This window comes from Hypanus sabinus, chromosome 4 (assembly GCF_030144855.1).
Source record: "Hypanus sabinus isolate sHypSab1 chromosome 4, sHypSab1.hap1, whole genome shotgun sequence".
NCBI lineage: Eukaryota > Metazoa > Chordata > Chondrichthyes > Myliobatiformes > Dasyatidae > Hypanus > Hypanus sabinus.
The window spans coordinates 10,130,388-10,146,865 of record NC_082709.1 but is presented as its reverse complement, the minus strand read 5'-3'; the positions used below and the strand labels follow the sequence as shown (position 1 = coordinate 10,146,865).

The window sequence follows — 16,478 nt, the reverse complement described above, 5'->3', positions numbered from 1 at the left end:
TCAGTGTCATCAAGAGGACATAGCCACAACCATCATGAGAAAACATTGGAGGTAGATGGGACATGTGATGAGAAGAGAGTCCAACTCCTTCAAAAGACATTTGGACCCCTAAAGGCTGGAGGAAATGCAAGAGACCAAAGACAGCTTGGTGCTGTACTATAGAGGCAGAAATAACAACCTAGAACCACACCTGGGGCACAATACAGAAGATGGCCAAGGACAGGGAGATGGAGGACCTTACTGCTGCCCAAAGTGCCAGCGGTGTGATGGGCACCAGAAGTAGAATGAGTGTAGTTATCCCCTTTTGTTCAAGATGGTTGAGGGGTAGTAACTATTCTTGAACCTGGTGGTGCCTTCTACCTGATGGCAGCAGAGAGAAAATAGCATCGCCTGGGATCTCTGAAGATGGATGCTGCATTCCTAGAGCAACATTTCATGTAGATGTGCTCAATGGTTGGAGCAGCTTTACCCCTGATGTACTTGGCCATATCCACTACCTTTTGTAGGATTTTCCATCAAAGGCATTGCTGTTCCCATACCAGGCCATAACGCAGCCAGTCAGTACACTCTCCACTACACATCTATAGAAGTTTGCTAAGGTTGTTGATGACATGCCAAATCTCTGCAGACTCCTGAGGAAGCAGAGGTGCAGCCATGCTTTCTTTGCAATTATATTTATATTGTGGGATAGTGATACCCAGGAATTTAAAGTTACTGATCCTCTTCACCTCTGATGATTGCTCACTCATGGACCTCTCGTTTCCTTCTCCTGAAGTCTACATTCAGTTCCTTGGTCTTATTGACATTGAGTGGGATGTTGTTGTTATTACACCACTCAGCCAAGTTTTCAATCTCCCTCCTGTATGCTGATTCATCACCACCTTTGATACAGTCCACAATAGTGGCGTCATCAGCAAACTTGTATGTGGTGTTGGAACTGTACTTAGCCACACAGTCATACGTGTACAGTGGGTGACCAGGGTGCCAAGCACACATCCCTCTGGTGCTCCTGTGCTGATGGAGATTGTGGAGGAGATGTTTTTGTCAATTCAAATTGACTGAGGTCTACAAGTGGGGAAATCTAGGATTCAATTACATAAGGGGGTGTTGAGGTCCAGGTCTTGAAGTTTACTGATTAGTTTTCAGGGGATGAAGATACTAAATGCTGAGCTGTAATCGAAAAAGAGCATCCTGAGGTGAGCAACTTTGCAGTCCAGATATTCCAGGGTTGTGTGAAGAGCCAATGAGATGGCATCTGCTGTAGACCTGTTGCTTTAGAAGGCAAACTGGAGCAGATCCAAGTTGCCACTCAGACAGGAGCTGATATGTTTCAACACCGGCCTCTCAAGAGAATTAATCACTGCGGATGTAAATGCCAATGGGTGTTAGACATTGAAACAGGTACCAGGATGATACTGTCCCATTCCATTCTGATATGTCCCATGACCTATTCCCATTCCGGTATGCCCCACATCCCATTCCCAATGGATTATGTCCCACGTCCCATTCCATTCCAGGGGTACATTTTTTTTATGCAGAGAGTGGTATGTGCGTGGAATGGGCTGCTGGCAACAGTGGTGGAGACGAATACAAAAGAGACTAGGCACATGGAGCTTAAAAAAATAGAAAACTATGGGTAACTTTAGGTAATTTGTAAGGTAAGGACATACTTAGCACAGCTTTGTGGGCCAAAGGGCCTGTACTGTGCCGTAGGTTTTCTATGTTTCTATGTTTATTCAAGTGCGTATAAATACATGAAAATTTCATTTTAAATCAGCTGTAAAATAATACACTTACGACATCCTGCCTCATCCGATTCATCCAGGCAGTCAAAAACGCCATCACAGTGGTAGAAAATATTGATGCACTGCTCTCCACTTGCACATTTAAACTGATATGAGGTGCAGTTGTACACTGTAATGAAATTAATTTTGATTAAGGGATCTAAGTCATACAGTACTATCAATTGAAAAGTTAACAATAAATTTGCTATCTCCTTTTGGCACTCACCACAGCCTTGTTCATCCAATCCATCCAGGCAGTCTTCATCACCATCACAAATGTAAACTGGGTCAATACACCGATGTTCTGTGCATAAAAACTGTTCAGGCTGACAGGAATTTGTGGAATCTTCATTTTGAAGTAAAAGAAAAATGAGTTAAAATCTTCCATAGAAAATGCAGGAGGAATTCAGCAGGCCAGACTACATCTGTAGAAAAGAGCTGAAGGCTGAGACGCTTCATCAGGACTTTTCCATATGACCTGCTGAGGTCCTCCAACATTTTGTGTGTATTACTTTGAAGATCTTCCACTTCTGATTCATGGACTTAGCAACTCACACAACAAAAGGATACATCTCCAATGCTTTAAAAAAAAAATAATTTTAGGATTCTGAGCATTGTGTACAAAGCCTACATTTATTGATCATGGTAATACACACAAAATGTTGGAGGAACTCAGCAGATCAGGCAGCATTCATGGAAATGATTAAAGAATTGACATTTTGGGCCAACAGCATTCTGTGATTGCTCATTCACAGATGCTCTTGAGAAGGAAGTGGTGAACTGCCTTCTTGTACTCCACTCCCTCCTTTTCAAAATACTTTGGGGAGGGATGCAAGGATTAGGATCCACATTCCAAAATTTAGATTATCAAATGCTTGTGAGTCAGTTGTTAATCAACAAATTGCTGTTAGTTGTTAATCAGTTTCATCTTAGTTTTTGGCTGCCCTATAACCAAATCCTCTGCAGCAAAAATTGCATGTTTCTTTATTCACTGATGTGGTGGTGGTGGTGGTAGTAGTAATACTTTATTGATTCCAAGTGGGAAATTCTTTTGTTACAACAGCAACACTTAAAAACACTTTTAGCAATATGCAGACCTAACTAATAATAAAGTGCAGAATAATAATATACACAATATTAATTTACCAATGAGCAATAATTTGCAATAATGATTTATGAAATAATAATGTAGACACTATTGTACTATGAAGTTTGTTCTCTTGTTGCACAGAGATGAACTGTTGTATATACTTAAAGCATTCGATAGGAAAGATTTTCTGTAACGATCCTTGTCTGTTTGAAAGGGTGCTCCGCTGCTTATTCAGTAGGTCACAGAGAGGATGTGCCTGATTGTCCAACTTTAGGCCTTATGGTACAAAGCTGTAAGTGAACTTCCAATATTAGAGTGCATCAATCAAATATAAGTCAGGCTTTTCTCTCCTGTTGCCTTCGTTATTTAACCTTAATCTATAGTTACAGGCTACAGCACAGCAGCACTGCTATGTGTTTTCATCCTTTCCAACATAATTCACTTACTTAATTAGCTTGCTGTAATAATGGATAACAATTTGTTTAGTGATCCTTGTCGTAGCCAAGGTTGGATCCAGCCTTTTTGATGAGTTTTAGTCTTTGTGCATCCTTCAACATTAAGCCTCAAAGAAGACTGCACTCGGTACGACAGACTGATAGAAGATCTCCAACATCCAGCTGCACACATTGAAGGATCTCAGCTTCCTTACAAAATAGAGTCTGCTCATCCCCTTCTTGTAAACAGTCTTGGTATTGGTTTTCCAGTCATACAAACTGGAATCAGTCCGTCAGGTAGTCAGTAATCTACACACATCTTTTGCAGCTTCTCACTCAGAAGAAGTGGCTGGATTGTATTGAAGGCACCAGAGAAATCAAAAAATGTGATTCTCACACCGCCACCAGCATCATCCAGGTGGGAGTGAGCTTGTTGCAACATTCGTTCCCAATGTTTCGGATGAAAGCTATGTGTAGCTTGTTGCTCACAGCATGCATTTTGTGCTTGTATCCTTGCTGCCAAATTTTATGCAATATCAAAATCTGCAGTGTCAAATTGGGTAATGTTCTCTTTTTCCTCTAAGTTTTTCACCATCCTTTAACAAAATTACCGTGCTGGGCTATCAGCAAAGAGAAAGGTGTAAGAATGGGATTGTGATAGGGTTAACAGGAGAAATTAAGAGGCAGGTGAACAATTGACTTGTGAAGCAGAGGGAGAAATGGTATTTGAAGAAGAACATAAGCCACAGTCTCTTACGCCCTTTAATTCACTGCTGACCACGGACTTTACAATCCCCGGTACTAAACAAGAGCAAGAACAAGCTCCTCCATCAGGTTTTGGCAAAGTTGCTGTGCTTGTACTCTATGAACTGGCTACTCTCATCTGAAGCTGTAGATTTTCTCCTTCAAGAGGTGGTGATATGTCACAATAAGCAAGGTGTTATGTGCTTAAGTGATATAGATGACAGATACACAGTGAGTTTTGCAATGATACCACTTTGAAATGCATGAAGGAATTTGAATTCACAGAGGTGAAAGCTGGAGACACGATTGTTTTGGTTTGTAACTAAACCAAAAGTTAACTGAAAGGAGAGTCCAGAACACAAGTCTAACTTATTTTTTTAACTTTAAGTGAGGTACGCACGTTTGACTTGGTGGTGTGGCAACGTATATCATGCACATACTTTTACATCTATCCCTTAATGAATTAGAGTCATTATGAAGTACAACACAGAAACACACCCTGCAACCCATCTAGTCCACGCTGAAACTATTTGAACTGCTTACTCTCATTGTCCTTCACAGGGGCCATGGCCCTCCATACCTCTGCCATCCATGTACCTATCCATGATTTAACTATTTAAACAACATAGAATAATTAATCAAGAAATACATTACAAACACAAGAGATTCTGCTGATGCTGGAAATCCAGAGCAACACACACAAAATGCCGGAGGAACTCAGCAGGTCAGGCAGCATCCATGGAAAAGAAAATGTCCTGAAGAAAGGTTTTGGCCCAAAACATCGACTGTTTACTCTTTTCTATAGATTAAGCCATTCAGCCCATCAGTCTGAGATAAACCTGTATTGATCACATTGCAAATCAAAGACTAAATGTCAGCTGATAATTAAACTGTTTGGGTTTCCTTGTATCTGAATTCCAGGTGAAAGCCATTTCTAATCATTAGACTAGGGGCAGAGTTAGGCCATTATACTCATCGAGTCTGCCCTGCCATTTCATCATGACTGAGCCATTTCCCTCTCAGCTCCAATCTCCTGCCTCTCTCCACAACATTTCACACCCTGATTAATCGAGCCTATCCACCCTCTGTCTTAATTGCTCCCTCCTCAGCCACCTGTGCCAAGAAGCACAAACCTGACTCAGCTGTTGCTAATCAAATCGAGCTAATGAGCTAAATGAGGCACCCGATCAGTCCTGGCTGCTTGTCGATTCAGTGTGATACGCAGGAAGTACCAAGCTAGATAGGAGCAATTTAACTGTGCATCACGACATTCATTCCTAGAGCTATCAAATTTATCTCCACTCAATTCACTAAACCTCTAAGAGGACCATAACCTTGTCATAGGGTTTGGAGGTTTGCATGTCTCAATGACCTGGAGAACTATGTTGGCTGGAGTTAGGGCTTTGTGCTTTGGCTCGTGGTAGGGTCACCCATTTCATACAAGTTAAAGGGTAGAGACTAAGACTAAGAGTGGTCCACTGATCCTCCAGGTTTAGGGATTCAGCTCAGGACTAACAACCCTGACTGGTACAACAAAATTGTTAAGAAAACAGCAATGTAGAATCCTTCTACTTCTAAATGCAACGGTATTCCTGAAACTTCACCCAGGTCTTGCATGGCTGACAATAGTGAAAACCGAGCTACTGACAATGGAGGAAGCCCTGAACACCACCAGAGGTGGAGGACCTAAACACCAACAGCATAATGGGCAGCAGAATTTCAGCAATAAGTAGCATTTTGATATCAGAACGTGGATGAAAAACAAATAGGATATCAATTAATTCCTCTTCAAAGTTCACCCCTCTCCAACTGTGTCTAGTTTCTCTTTTTAAGTAACTCTTAAAAGACTCAATGAAGGATCGTTGCATATCTGTGTGCAATGGTATGGACATTCAGAGATGGAGATTCCTCTATGGTGCCTTAAACACCAGTGGTCTAATGGGCAGTAAGTAAGTCACAATTTATTAAACCATTAAAACAGATGACTATAAAATCAGACTGAATCACAGAAGAAAACTGGGTAGTTTCATTTCAAGTAGCCTAACTTTATCATTTAAACTTATAAAATCATCTTGCAGAAAATATGATACTCACTACAGCTCAACTCATCTGAGCCATCCCCACAGTCATTATCCGTGTCGCATACCCATCTCTTAGGGACGCAGTAGGAATTAGCACAGGTGAAGTAGTCTGTTGCACAAGTGCTGGGCCCGTGGGTTGGACATTCCTGTTCATCGCTTCCATCAGAACAATCGTTTTGTCCATCACATCTCCAGTAACTTGGAATGCACTGGAGATTTGTACATGTAAAGGCCAATGAAGAACATGTAGTATCTAATATACAGAAATAAGACAACAGCCTTCAGAAATATGTATCAAAACATGACTCTGCTTAAGTAGGTAGTCAGTGAAAAGCTCCTATTCACAGGTTACATATACAAGATATGGGGAGGCACATTGGCCTAGTGGTTAGCTTAGAAAGTGCTTTGTGTTTAATTTGATTTAGTTCAAAGATTATAGCCCCTACAGTGAGACCCTGTAAAAATGTGTTGTTATCCTAAGCATCTGAGCTTTGAGCCAATTTGTTATACATTTTTATGTTGAAACTGAATGAAACAACAGGTGGCTGATCTAGGGATTATGTATAATCTCATAAGGTGAGAATAGTAAGAAATGTCGAAATTTAAAGATACCTCCTCCAAGCGGACTACAGACTTGTCGTAAGGTGTGGAGGCCTGCATGTCTCAGTAACCCAGACAGCTATGTTGGCTGGTGTCAGGACTTCAGGCTTTGGCTCTTGGCAGAGTCTCCCATGCCAAACAGGTCAAAGGGTAGAGGCCAGACTAAGAGTGGTCCACCAAGTTCAAGGGTTCAGTTCAAGGATAACAACCCAGACTGGTCAAAAACAGTAACAATTATTTTGGAAATCTTCAATGCTGCCCTAAACGCAGTAAGTCAGTCCTGGGATCACTCTAGTGAACCTCCTCTGGACTCTCTCCAATGCCAGCACATCCTTTCTTGGATAAGGGGCCCAAAACTACTCACAATACTTCAAGTGTAGTCTGACCAATGTCTTGCTTGCTCTTGTATTCTATACCTCTTGAAATGAATGCCAACAGTGCATTTGCCTTCCATACCACTGACTCAACCTGCCAGCTGACACTGAGTGAATCCTGTATGAGAACTCCCAAGTGTCCCTGCATCTCTGATATTTGAATTTACTCCCCATTACAAAATAGTCTATGCTTTTATTCCTTCTGTCAAAATCTTTCCTATATTCTATCTGTCACTTCTTTACCCATTTCTCCAATCTGTCTACGTCCTTCTTCAGACTCCCTGCTACCTGTCCCCCACCTATCTTCGTATTGTCTACAAACATGGCCACAAACCATCAATTCCTTCATCCAGATCATTGTCATACAATGTGAAAAGAAGCAGTCTCCCCATCAACCCGAGGCGCACCACTAGTCATTGCAGCCACCAGAAAAGGCCCCCTTGATTCCCTTCTTTGCCTCCTGCCTGGTGTAATGGGCAGCAAGGAAGTAAGTTAAAGATACCTAATTAATTCATAAGATACTGAACATATAAGATGTCTGATAAGGTCAAGTATAAACCTTATCTCAATAGCAGTCTGGTGTTTATGATTCATAACGTTGTGATTCGAGTTCTGACTCCAGATATATAAGCACGCAATTAAGATTGAGGCTTCAGTACAATTCTAATAATGGGGCATCACGGTAGCATAGTGGTTAGCACAACGCTTTACAGTACAGGCAACTGGGGTTCAATTCCCGACACTGCCTGCGTGGGTTTCCTCCAGGTGCTCTGTTTTCCTCCCACAGTCCAAAGATAGATTGGTTGGTAGATTAATCAGTCATTGCAAAAAATAAGTGTGATTAGGCTAGGATAAAATCAGAGGACGGCCAGGCAGCACAATTCAAAGTGCCGGAAGGGCCTATTCCGCATTGTATCTCAATAAATAAATGCTAAAGCACATTGTGTAAAAATAGTGCTTCACCTGTTTTACCTATAGACACTTTCCGAAAATGGTCACAGAAAATGGTCACAAAACATATAAATATCAACAATATCCATAAAATGGAGTACATTGTTGTATTTTGTGAATAGTACATTATAATTTTAGAAAATAAAATCAGACATTTATTTCAGTACTGTATATTATTAATATACATGTACTGAAATCTGTAAACATTGAGAGAAGAACACTAAAAATGCTATGCTGTATGTTGGGGCCAGGTTAGATCCTTAGAGATCTTGACACCTTGGAACTTCAAATTGCTCACTATTTCCGCTTCTACTATCTCGGTGAGAATTGGTTTGTGTTCCCTCGTCTTACCCTTCCTGAAGAACAGAATCAGCTCTTTCGTCTCATTGAAATCGAGTGCAAAGTTGTTGCTGTGACACTACTCAACCAGAAGGTATACCTCTCTCCTCCCATCTCTATCTGAGATTTGACCAACAATTGGATCATCAGGAAATTTACAGATGGCATTTAAGCTATACCTAGCCACACAGTACAGAGGGAGTCATGCAGTGGGCTAAGCACACGTCTCTGTGGTGCACTAGTGCTGATTGTCAGCAAGGAGGAGATATTATCAGCAATCTGCACAGATTGTTGTCTTCTGGTTAGAAAGACAAGGATCCAATTGCAAAGGGAGGTACAAAAGCCCAGGTTTTGTAGCTTATCAATCAGGTCTGTGGGAATGATGGTGTTAAATGCTGAGCTATAGTCAACTAGCAACATCCTAACGTAAGTTTTTATATTGTTCAGGTGATCTAAGGCCGTGCGAAGAGCCATTGAAATTGCATCTCCAATAGACCTATTGTGGTGACAGGCAAATTACAGTAGGTCCATGTCCTTGTTGAGGTAGGAGTTGATTCTAGCCACGACCAACATCTCAAAGCATTTCATCACCATAGATGTGAGTTCTACTGGATGATAGTCATTAAGGCAGCTCACACTACTCTTCTTGGGCACTGGTATAATTGTTGCCCTTTTAAAGCAGGTGGGAACTTCTGTCCGTAGCAGTGAGAGATTGAAAATGTCCTTGAATACCTCTGCATAGGCAGGAGGGGTTAGTGTTTGGGTGTTTTTGATTTGCTTGTGAACATTGTGGGCTGAATGGCCTGTTCCTGTGCTGTACACTTCTATGTTTTATGTTCTAAGTCTTTGGACTCAATGCCTCATTGTGCAATTGGATCCTCAATTTCCTCACTCACAGACCCTAGTCTGTTCAGATGGGCAACGACATCTCCTCCACGATCTCCATCATCACCAGGCTGTGTACTTAGCTTCCTGCTCCCTTCACTTCATACCTTGAATGTGAGGCTAAGCACGACTCCACTGACACATTTAAATTTGCTGATGACCCCAGTGTCATTGGCCAAATCAAAGGCGGTGACAAATCTGCTCTTTGTTACTTTCTCTATTTGCATCATAGATTTGTAGTAAGAGTCTATTTGTTACTTCAATATATTTTATTTTGTAGCTTTTTTTTTTAAAGACACTGTCTGTTAAAACAGTATGCATGGACATTCTTGAAAATCAAACATATTTCACAGTACTATTCCCATAAAAAAAATATAGCTACCTCAAGCATATCCTCCTATTTTAAATTGTGCTTTAATGCCATTACTACTTACCAGAACTCACAGTCACTGGTGCATCAATCAAAACACTACTTGAGGTATCACTCATGATGTAGTAATTATGTGTAATCAATTCTTTCTGAATTATACTGGTAGGTATATTATAAATTTAATTAACAAAACAAAGATAAGCATTCTGAGAACAGAGGACAATTAATGACATTCTGTAAAAATGTCATAATATTTATTTCTTAACCCAAGAATGTTTTAATTAAATGTGCTGAAAGGTAAATTTTATCTGGTACAACTGGAGGAATCTGGAGGATTTTAAGCAAGATCATTAGCTCACTGAAGTTTTCAATTATACTGATATATTAGCTGGTTTGTATGTAAATTTGAACAGTACGTACTTAAAGTTCCACAGTTTACTTCATCACTATTATCGAGGCAGTCGTTAACTCCATCGCAGCGATTGTAACCTGGCACGCATTTTCCATTGGCACAAGCAAAAGAGAAGATGGCACATTGTGGTTTGGGTAGCTTGCTGGACGGATCTTCAATGCAGTTCAGGTTGTTGGAGTCCCGTTTCATTCCATACGGGCAGCCACAGACTCTCTGAAAATTGGGTGTTGGAAAGCAAAAATGACTACAGTCTCCATTGGGGTTTGCTGGCTTGTTACAGGAGTTAGACCCTATATTTTAAAAACAGCAGAATGTTTATCAGATGGACATAAAAGATAATAGGACTTCAATACAAAACCAATATTTGCTTTATTTAATCAGACAGGTATTTTTTAATTATAATTGTAGTAGATTGCCTTAATTCACAAAAATGATCCAGGATATAACATTGGTACAACCATTCATTAAACACAGCAAGAGTATTTTCCTTTTTAACAAAAATGTGGACCTGAAGTTCAACTGGGACTCACAGATTCCTACACAATCTAACTGGCAGAAGCCAAAATCCATACACGGAGGAAGATTTCATCACTTTAGTAATGGAGATGTGTAAATGTGTATATGTTGTTTGTGTACTGTATTTAAAGCAGATACTTCTGCTTATTTTGCAATGTGATTGTAATTACATTGTGGGGAGCATCATATTCTAATTCACATGTAGCCTTAAGGATGGTATGTCCTGTTACCTAATAAAATGGGGCATCTCACCCTCAGTGAGAGAGAAGTTGGTCTCAATATGATGCCAGCTGTATCTCATTTTGTCGAATAAAGATACTAATTCATATGTACACGCTGTGTCCTGGTGACTTTGTTCACAGGACAACAGTATCACTGCATACATCTAACATAATTCTTTAATTTTATAGACTATTCACCCTACACCTATCCACAATTAAACTAATGCAACAGACGTTGTATCTCACTGTTAATGAACGTAATTAAAGATCTTGTTATTACTGCTATCTTGAAAAGCAGAACTAAAGATTTATGCAGAAGTCAGATTTCTTTACAATAAAGCTTCTCTAACCCAGGAGGTGCCTAGTTGACACCTGCTGGGGTGCTTCTAGATTACCTGAGGCTTCAACATCAAAAGGACAATACAAATGCTAAATTTGCAGTTGCCAACTCAGACATGACAGCACTTCTGATCTTTTGAAAGGTCACAGATGATATGTTTTGTAACTTCAAAACACTAAATCAATTAAAGAATAGACATGGAACTGGTAATGTGAGTCTAACTTAGTTTTTTCACTTTAAGTGAGGCGTGTCCATAAGTGTAGTGGCATAATGACTTGTACCATTTACATATTTCTATTTATAACTTACAATGCATTATGTAAACAACAAAGAATGCTTAATCAAGCAATATATTTACAATATTACTGAAATATTAAATATACAACAACAGATTTTATCCAGAGCAAGTCATTCAGCTAAATTTGATTATTAATTTATTGCACATTTCACTTATGGGAAAATTGGTTTTTCATAGAAACGCAGAAAACCTACAGCACAATACAGGCCCTTCGGCCCACAAAGTTGTGCCGAACATGTCCCTACCTTAGAAATTACTAGCCTTACCTATAGCCTTCTATTTCTCTAAGCTCCATGTACCTATCTAAAGGTCTCTTAAAAGACCCTATCGTATCCGCCTCCTCAACCGTTGCTGGCAGCCCATTCCACGCACTCACCACTCTCTGAGTAAAACACTTACCCCTGACATCTCCTCTGTACCTACTGCCAAGCACCTTAAACCTGTCCCCTCTTGTGGCATCAATGCCTCTCATCATCTTATACACCTCTATCAGGTCACCTCTCATCCTCCTTCACTCCAAGGAGAAAAGGCCGAGTTCACTCATCCTATCCTCATAAGGCATGCTCCCCAATCCAGGCAATATCCTTGTAAGTCACCTCTGCACCCTTTCTATGCTTTCCACTTCCTTCCTGTAGTGAGGCGACCAGAACTGAGCACAGTAGTCCAAGTGAGGTCCTATAAAGCTGCAACATTACCTCTCAGCTCCTAGATTCAATTCCACGACTGATGAAGGCCAATATACCATATGCCTTCTTAACCACCTTCTGCCATTTTTGTACTGGCAAACCAAGGTGTAAAAAATTTTGTGCCCTGCACATTGCAGAGAACATTCATTTTCTTCTCATTATTATTCAAATTCTTCTCATTTGCATAATTCCAAATTTGAATCTAACAGACTTCTTCAGATACATAAAATTAATATAATCTGTATATTCACACCTACCAGTCTGGATAGAAGCATCAAAGGATTTTACATGCATAATGTTGTCAATGCCACTTCTGATAATAGTCATCCCTCCACCATCTACTTTCTGCACACGGACAATTCCCTTCAACCTCCAGTCCGTAAAATATGCATAATCTGTAAGAAAAGTTGAAGAAACTGGTTAAACTTAAACTGTTCAATGAGTTTTGTCCTGCATGAAACAAACATGACTTTATACTGTAAAAATCTTAGGATTTATTCCATTAAGATATGTCATTAAGTAAAAGGACTAATACTTTTACAGAAGAATAACTTACCGCCAAATACTGTAAGCCCAAAAGGGTGTGACATCTGGCTAATTCGACTGAGGGTCTGTCTGTCTGAACCACTGAGAGAACAGTGCTCAATTTTGTCAAAAAAGGCATCCACCCAATAGAGACGTAAATTACTAGAAAAACAGAAAATGTTTAACAAATTTCAAAGTGAAATTAAATAACTAAATAAAGCAATGTACAGAACATGCCCCTAAGAATAAATTCAATGTTCTATTAATCTGGTTAACTGCTTACTCTCTTAAAAGTACATGAGTCTGGTGCAAAGAAGGATGATAATATCAAAGCCCAGAAAATAACCGCATGGCAGTAGACCTGGGTGTAATGGGATGGCTGAGAACCAAGGCAATTAAAAACACACTGGAGAACTGAAATAAAAGTAGAAAATGCTGAAAACATTCAGCAGGTCAGGCAGCTTCTACACAAAGACAGTCCACACTAGACCGGATAATTTTGAAAATGCCGGTTTCGCGTAAGAACAATAGGCGTCCACAGTGTTTTTGAAAATACCTCCATCCACATTAAAACGGGTATTTGGGCAAATCTCCTCCTACTGGGCATATGCAGGACACATCTAGAGAAAACAAGCTACATGTTTGGTGTCGAATTTTGCTGTGAAAGTACGCGTTTGTGCAGTTACAGACTAGAAAACCTTAAAAGGAAATTGCCAAATGACAGACAGCTGTTGGCTCTCACACAGGAGGACTTAAAATTAAAAAAAACAAATACTGGAGTGTATGGAGGCAACCAATAGGGAGTTCACAGACAGTATGACATAGCTGAAGACAAACATTGAAAAACTGACTACTCTGTTGCATTAATAAAGCACCTTGTTAAATGTGTAAAACCTGACTGCATCAGTGTTATCTTATATTTCCATACAATGTCACAGCAGGCTGTTACACATCTATTGTCAGAGAAGTACTTGCATAAATAGGTAAACCACCTTTATACAAGCAAGGACGGAAAACAGGGCAAAGTGAGTATACTTATTTATTCAGTAGTTATGGGTCAAAGTATTTGTTGAGTACATTTCTAACCCTTCTGGCTTCAGTCTCTTTGCCGGCTGTTCTGAGATTGTTAGGTTGTGTGGGGGTTGTGTTTAAGAAAACAATGAAATGCTGCGCTGCTGCCACCATCTGTTCCAGCATGTCATGACAGCGTTTCTAGAAATCTCCAGTTACCCCGTCCACACTACTCTACCCAAGCGGCGTTTTCAAATTTACACACTCTGGAGGGCATTTTAGAAAAGCTCTGTTTTTGGGGGAGGAAAACGCCATTTCAGGGTGGACGGAGGGTCAAATTGAGGAGAAAAACCTTCGGTTATGGATGTGTCCAGTCTTGTGTGGACGAAGCATGAGTGTTGTTGCAGGTTGACATGAGAACAGAGGATTTTTGCATTACAATGTCTCTGAGAGGACAGGGCTATGGTTGCATACGTCAGGACTGTCTTGACAACAGGGGCCTCATCAAAAGCACTAGAAAGCCTGCAGATGCTGGAAATCCAGAACAACACACACAAAATTCTGAAGGAACTCAGCAGGTCAGACAGCAACAATGGAAATGGACAAAGAGTCGAAATTTCAGGCCCAGACCTTTCTTCAGGACATGAATGGAAGGGAGAAGGGCAGGAGGATAGCTAAAAAGGTGATAGGTGAAGTGAGGTAGGTGGGAAAGCTAAAGAGCTGGAGAGGAAGGGATCTGATAGGAGAGGAGAGTGGGCCATAGGAGAAAGGGAAGCAGAAGGGAGGTGATAGGCAGGTGAGAGGAGGTAAGAGACCAAAGTGGGGAATAGAAGAAGAGGGGAAGAGGATGGGGAGAACAGTTTTTTTTAAACCAGAAAATCAGACTGGAGGCTACCCAGATGGAATATAAGGTGAAAAGGAATATAATGCTCCTCCACTGGAGTGTGGCCTCACCTTGGCACAAGGGGAGGCATGGATGGACTTATTCGAACGGGATTGGGAATGGGAATTGGAAAGGGCCTCGTCAATTAGGCAGCGTACTAGTGTAGCTAATAGAGCTGCTGCCTCAGAGTTTCAATGATCAGGATTCAATACCTGATGTTATTGTGTGAAAGTTGCACATTTCCACTGTGATGGCATGGGTTTTTTCCGGATGCTCTGGAACCTTCCCACACTGGTCCAGTTTTCTTCCACATCGCAAAGACATGCAAGGTGATGGGCTAAATCACTTTAAATATTCTTGGCCAATCAGATTAGTGTAGGAAAAGCATAAATGGGTGACTAATCAGGCCCTCTGTTGGTCAGAGACAACGATGGAGGTTGCTTCCCAGCTGTCGACAGAATACACAAACCAGGGCTGTATGATATAGCGAGCAAGCTCTTCCTTTCCATGCAGCTGATGAATCCAAAGGAACACTTGGAGACCAATACAGTTTGGCATTAGTGAGGTCGCAGAAGTTGCCAGCCATCATGGAATTCAATGTTGGTCTGCCTCAGGGACTCCAGCTCTGGATTTTTCCTCTTGGGGTTTACTCCCAAAACCTTCTTCATGAGTGGGTATAGCCACAAGGCAGCAGAGTATGAGATCAGAGTTTTCCCTCTCCTCAGTAAACTGCTAACCACAGCTGACAAGCCCCAACTGCCTGGTTACTTAATGTTGTTATAACCAGCGGTGTTAGTGAGGATAAGCTCCCACTACTTATTAAACGCTCTCAATGCCATAGCTACTAATCCCGTTTGAACTGTTTCTACTGACAAATGAAGGGCCAAATGTGGTTTACCGGTGCCTTAAAACCAGTCGCTTCAGGAAGATAACGTCAGCAAAGATATGGTGGGCCAAGGGGCTTACTTTCATGGTGTTTGATTACAAAAATATTTGTATAAGTTCAAGTTATTTGTTCAAATTAGAAAATGGAGGAAAACGGTCAGTGACATCACCTGTTCAATATCACCTCTCTGAACAAGAAGGCAGAACAGCACCTCCACTTCCTGAGGAAATCGAGGCAAGCAATGCTCCCCCCACATCCACCCATCTTAAATGTGTTTTACAGGAGCACCATTGAGAGCGTCCTGACAAGTTGCATCTCCATCTGGTTCGGGAGCAGTGGAGCTTCCGACCAGAAGTCCCTACAGAGGACTGTGAGAAGAGCTGAGAGGACCACAGGAATCTCCCTACCATCCATCGGGGACATTTATCAGGAATTCTGCATATGCAGGGACCTCAGTATTATTAAGGATCCCTCCCACCCATCCAGTATCCTCTTTGACCATCTACCATCAGGCAGGGAACTCCGCTGCATAAAAATAAGAATGGCCAGGATGGAAAACAGTTTCTTCCCCCAGGCCACTGGCCTTCTGATCTCCCTGTTGCATTGAATTCAAAGTGTCACCAGATAATCTGTACCGTACCCTACAGTATATACTTATGCACTTGGCTTATCTATGTGTAATTCATTTGTAGATTTAATTCTTGCTTTCCAAAGTGATTGTGTGTTACGTGTGCTACCGTGCTTTACACCCTAGTTCGGAGAAACATCGTCTCATTTGGTGGTCAAGAGTCAAGTGAGGTTTATTGTTATTTAACTAAATACACGTATATAATGCACATAGAAATGAGACAACATTTCTTTGAACCAGAACCCATAACACACAATAACTTATGAAGGTAAAGATAAAACCTACAGATGAATCACACATAAACAACAAACTAAAGTCCACTAATATTAAATATTGCAAGGTACAGAACAGATTAACCAGTGGCACATCGACTAAGATGCAGCCGGGAGTTCAGAAGCCTAATGGCCCAGGGGAAGAAAC

The 16,478-nt window shown here is 40.9% G+C and overlaps 1 protein-coding gene across 2 annotated transcripts in view; it reads right to left on the bottom strand.

The window, feature by feature from the left end:
* Positions 1–16,478, bottom strand: part of lrp2a (low density lipoprotein receptor-related protein 2a) — a 393,751-nt gene that overhangs the window by 263,025 nt on the left and 114,248 nt on the right. For both annotated transcript variants that reach the window (XM_059966386.1, XM_059966387.1), the window contains exons 17-22: positions 12,682–12,812; positions 12,383–12,520; positions 10,073–10,354; positions 6,147–6,386; positions 2,011–2,130; positions 1,798–1,914 (exon numbers count right to left, since the gene is read on the bottom strand). In XM_059966386.1, the coding sequence (XP_059822369.1) occupies positions 1,798–1,914; positions 2,011–2,130; positions 6,147–6,386; positions 10,073–10,354; positions 12,383–12,520; positions 12,682–12,812 (1,028 nt within the window). The remainder of the gene's footprint in view (positions 1–1,797; positions 1,915–2,010; positions 2,131–6,146; positions 6,387–10,072; positions 10,355–12,382; positions 12,521–12,681; positions 12,813–16,478) is intronic.